This window comes from Suricata suricatta, chromosome 16 (genome assembly GCF_006229205.1).
Source record: "Suricata suricatta isolate VVHF042 chromosome 16, meerkat_22Aug2017_6uvM2_HiC, whole genome shotgun sequence".
Classification (NCBI taxonomy): domain Eukaryota; kingdom Metazoa; phylum Chordata; class Mammalia; order Carnivora; family Herpestidae; genus Suricata; species Suricata suricatta.
In genome coordinates, this window is record NC_043715.1 from 49,833,315 (window position 1) to 49,838,424 (window position 5,110).

At 50.8% G+C, this 5,110-nt stretch overlaps 1 protein-coding gene and 1 non-coding gene across 2 annotated transcripts in view; one reads left to right on the top strand and one right to left on the bottom strand.

Moving 5' to 3' along the window:
- Positions 1 to 1,849: 1,849 nt before the first annotated feature.
- Positions 1,850 to 2,039, bottom strand: LOC115281341. The gene has a single exon (XR_003904254.1). It is a non-coding gene; the product is annotated as a U2 spliceosomal RNA (small nuclear RNA).
- Positions 2,040 to 4,700: 2,661 nt separating this feature from the next.
- The window catches only part of SAE1 (SUMO1 activating enzyme subunit 1), a 34,678-nt gene continuing 34,268 nt past the window's right edge, over positions 4,701 to 5,110 (top strand). Inside the window, exon 1 of the mRNA XM_029924329.1 lies at positions 4,701 to 4,913. Within this exon, the coding sequence (XP_029780189.1) occupies positions 4,816 to 4,913 (98 nt within the window). The 5' untranslated portion in view covers positions 4,701 to 4,815. The remainder of the gene's footprint in view (positions 4,914 to 5,110) is intronic.

The following is a 5,110-nucleotide window of genomic DNA, read 5'->3' on the forward strand; positions in this document are numbered from 1 at the left end:
ATTGAGTCCCTGATTTGCCTGTGAGTGGGTTCACACTGGGGGTTGGGAAAGGGAAGGAAACATTATGGAGAAAAAAGAAAAAGTGAGGAGTGTTGGTAGGGGGCGGTGTCCCTGTAACCTAGTGCTGGGTAATAAGAGATCCCACAACTTTGATTCAAGGGCAATCCTTGATTTTGCTTACAGATCAGAACGTTGGGCGGGGCTTGGAAGGAATGGCTTGGATCTGGTCCCTCCGGGGCGGCTTGACCTGCTGCTCCAGGGTCCACTTCCAAGGTGGCTCGCTTACCTGGCGGCGAGACGGCGCTGACTTGTGCCTGGCGCCGCCGCCTGCCTGAGGGTCACACGCGTTGGCTCCTCTCCACGTCGACATCTCTAACAGGCTGTTTCGGCTTTTCTTAGCAAGGAGGCTGAGCTTAAAATCAAGTGTCCCGGGGCGCCTGGGGGGCCCAGTCCATTGAGCAACCGACTTCAGCTCAGTCCATGAGTTCATGGTTCATGGGTTCGAGCCCCGTGTTGGGCTTTGTGATGACAGCTCAGAGCCTGAAGCCTGCTTAGGATTCTGGGTCTCTTTCTCTCTCTGCCCCTCCCCTGTTCATGCTCTGTCTCTCGAAAATAAATGTAAAAAAAAATTAAAATCAAGTGTCCCAAGGGAGGGAACATGGAGGCTTCCATTTCTCTCTCTGTCCGTCCTCTGCTCACATCATGTGCTCTCTCTCAAAAATAAATATTAAAAAATTTAAAAAACGGGGCGCCTGGATGGCTCAGTCTGTTGAGTGTCTGGCTTCGGCTCAGGTCATGATCTCGTGGTCCATGAGTTCGAGCCCCACATCAGGTTCTGTGCTGACAGCTGGGAGCCTGGAACCTGCTTCAGATTCTGGGTCTCCCTCTCTCTCTGCACCTCCCCTGCACTCTCTTTCTCTCCCTCAAAAATAAAATAAACATTAGAAATAATTTAAAAAACAACAAAAACCATAGTACAATTCAGTGGGTTTTGGTATCTTAATCTTTTACAGTTGTGACTAAATTTTTTGAATGTTTTATTTAGTTTTGAGACAGAGAGAGATAGAACTTGAGATGGGGAGGGTCAGAGAGAGAGGGAGACACAGAATTCGAAGCAGGCTCCAGGCTCTGAGCTGTCAGCACAGAGCCTGACATGGGACTCGAGCCCATGACCCATGAGATCATGATTTGAGCTGAAGTCAGAAGCTCAACTGACTGAACCACCCAGGTGTCCCTAAAGTTTATTTATTTTGAGAGAGAGCAAGAGAGAATGGAGGAGCACAGAGAGAGAGGGAGAGACGGACTCCCAAGTAGGCTTTGGACTGTCAGCACAGAGCCAATGTGGGGCTCGAATTCACAAACAGAGAGATCATAACCTGAGCTAAAATCAAGAGTGGACCGCTCAAGCAACTGAGCCGCCCAGGTGCCCCTGGAATATGTCCATTTTTAAAAAATTTTTTTTCTTTTTTTAATTTTTTAAATTTTTTTCGCTCAAAAGTAAGTAAAGGTTCTAATTTTAAAAAGCCCATCTAGTTAAAGTAGCCAGCTATTTAAATGGCATCCATCAGGAAGGGACCAAGAAAGAGAGGGAATCCTGTGTACGTTTGTCACTGGAAAGAGTGTGACTCCTCCCTGATTCACCCGCAGAGCAGGCATCCCGAGGACCGAAATTGCTGGCAGTCGAATCAGAAGGGCTTCCTTCATAGCACAGCTCCCAACCTTCTGGGAAAGCTGGAGACTGCCCGACAATGAATCCCAAATGACCCGGCGTCCACCAACGCAGAAGCCGCAGGCGTGAGGGCGGACTAAAGGGCAGAAGCTGCCTTTAGGCCACAGTCCTATTGCCCCGAGGGGGGGCACCGCTCCCGGCAGCACTGCAATCCCAGGGCGATGCGCGGAGTGGATGGAGCAAGCTCCCAGTCCAGCGCCCGGCTTCAAAAATTCATTTAACATACCGTCCTCGCACAGATGACGTGTCAGATGTTAAACTGACAAGAACGACATTACACTTGATCTTAGCCAAAAGGCCGAGAAGCGATTCCATTTTTTTATTATTAAAATTTTTTTATTGCTTATTTTATTCTTGAGAGAGAGAGAGAGAGAGAGAGAGAGAGCGAGCGTGGGAGCAGGGGAGGGGCAGAAAGAGAGGGAGAGCCAGAATCTGAAGCAGGATCCAGGCTCTGAGCTGTCAGCACAAAGCCTGATGCAGGGCTCAAACCCACGCGTCGTGAGATCGTGACCTGAGCAGAAGTCTGACGCTCAACTGACTAAGCTGCCCAGGCGCCCCTGGAGTATGTCCATTTTTATTATTATTGTTTCCCCTGGACTTTGGCATACAGCCAAACACATGGTAGGGATGTGGTAAATGTATGTTGAGAGCATTTAATGAATATTTCTTTGGCTGATAAAGTACTGCCTCCCTTTTGCTCCTAGCTCTTCAGCACTGCCCGGGCATTGTGGTAACCAGTCAGTCTCCAAGATGGTCCCCAAAGGATCCTTGCCCCTTAGTAGTCATGCCCTTGTAGTGTCCTTGTCCCAGAATGAATAGAGCTGGGCGTGACCAATGGGCTATTGCCGAGGCGGCAGTGTGTGACTTCCGAGGCTGAGTTCTAACAGGCATTGCCGTTTTCAGCTTGCTCTCGTGGATCACGCACTCTGGAGGCAGTTAGCCACCGAGTCAGGAGGACACTCCAGCAGCCCGGGGGTTAGGCCCATGCAGAGAGGAACTGAGGTCCCCAGCCATCAGCCAACATCAGCTTGCCAGCCACAGGAATGAGTCATCTTGGAAGAGGATCATCCATTGAAAGCAGTCACATGACTGTAACGCCAGCTGACCTCTGACCGCATTCTCATAAAAGACCTTGTGCCAGAACAGCTCAGGCCAGCTGCTCCCAGAATCCCCGATTCATGAAACTATAAGCAATCATAAATATGTAGTGTTGTTTCAAGTCCCTAATCTTTTCTGTAATCTGTTTCACGTCAATAACCAAGAGTAGGCTTTGGCCACACTTTTTTTTGAGGGATGTCGTGATCTTGGATGAATTCCTACCCCTTCCTGGGTCCCAGAGTTGTAATCTGTAAAAGGGGATAAAATATCGATCCCTGAGGCTCACAGAGTATGTACCTCCAGGGCAAGATCTGAGCCCGGAGTAGAAGCTGAACACACCACTAGTAGTATAACCGTTGGATGAAGCATGAGGGCCACATTGCCTGGGTCTGAACCCTACTTTCATGACTTCTAAGATATAGGACTTTGTTCAGGCTAACACTTAACTTTGCCGGCCCTCAGACTCACCAGCTATGAAACAGTTATATTAAAGAACCTAACTAATCTCATAAAAATTACAAAGATAATTCACGTGGAGGAGCCTGGGTGGCTCAGTCGGTTAAGCATCCGGTTCTTGATTTCGGCTCAGGTCATTTTCTCATGGTTCTTGAGATTGAGCCCTACCTCGGGCTCCCCGCTGACAGCACAGAGCCTGCTTGGGATTCTCTCTCTCCTCTCTCTGCCCCTCCCTCACTTGCAGGTTTGTGCCCTCTCTTTAAAAAAATTTTTTTAAGTTTATTTATTTATTATTGAGAGAGAGAGAGAGAGAGAGAGACAGGGAAAGTACGTGTGCAAGTGGGGGAGGAGCAGAGAGAAAGAGGGAGACAGAATCCAAGCAAGCTCTGCACACTTAGCGCAGAGCCTGATTTGGGGCTCAAACTCATAAACAAGGAGATCATGACCTGAGCCGAAGTCAGATGCTTAACTGATGGAGTCACCCAGGCACCCCATCTCTCTCTCTCTCTAATAAACTAAAAAAAAAAAAAAGAAGAAGAAGAGGAAAGGATTCATTGAAAACCCATTTAAAGTCCATGAGAGGGCAGCTATTTTTTTTGTGTTCTACCCCAGCACTGAGCTCAACAGCTAACATGTAACAAATGCTCAATAAGTATTTGTTGAATGAATAATAAAAAGGCACCTTGCCTAAATAAAATACACATTGACTAGTACTAGCCTCCAAGGCCTCTTGGGATGGCCCACCTTGCTTCATCTACGATTTCACCTGTTACCACGAGCCCATCCTCCCACTCTGCTCCAGCCACTTTGCTCAGCTATGCTAGCACATTCCAGTCTCAGGGCCTTTGCACCTGCTGTTTGCCCTGACCAGAAATGCTCCATCTAACTGGTAACCAAACAGTTTGTTTCCTCAGTCCCTTCAGATCTCTGTTCAACAGCATCTTTCTGGGACAACCTTCCCTGTGGCCACTCCTGTAACCATGTAGTCCCATCGGGTTTCTTTTTCTCCGCAGCATTTATCACGGCCTGATTTCTGTTTTTTTAGGGGCTCTCAATAGAACGTGAGCTCCCTGAGGGCAGGGCTCTATTCGCTGCCCCACTTCACACCAATACCGAGATTTCAGCAGGTGCTAGATACATGTCTGCTGATTTTAAAAGACCCATAAGTAAAAAATTAAAAAACAAAAATAAGTTTAAAAAGTAAATAAAAAGCCGCGTTAAGGGAGCCCTTGGGTACTTATCGTCGGCGCGAGGCGGGAGGCAAGAACCCGCGCCATTTTGGGGCCAGGATTGGCTGGAGTCCCCGTCACGTGACCGGCAGTCTCGTCGGCCCGCCTTTTAGGCGGGCGACCTTCACGTGGTCCCGGGCTCTAGGGGCGGGCTGCGCCGTGGGGGAGGTCCTGCGCAGGCGTGGTCCCTGGCGCAGGCGCAGACGCGGCCCGGGCGCGCAGCCGGCGTCTGTTGGCGGCGCGTGGGGCCGGCGCGCGGTTGCCGTGGGCAGGACCCGAGTGCAGGCAGCTAGAGCCGGCGCCATGGTGGAGAAGGAGGAGGCCGGCGGCGGCATCAGTGAGGAGGAGGCGGCGCAGTATGACCGGCAGATCCGTCTGTGGGGATTGGAGGCCCAGAAACGGTCAGGGCCGGCGCGGCTCGTGGGGCTGAGGGTCCGTCGGGGGCGTCTGGCCTGCGGCGTTCGCTGCCCTCGCGGAGCCGGAGGGGCGGATTTGAAGCGCGGAGGCGGGAATGACGTGCCCGGGGTGGGTCGGCGGCCTGAGAGGCCTGGAGGGGATGGTTAGAGGCGTTTCTGGAAGCTGAGGGACGCGAGGACCT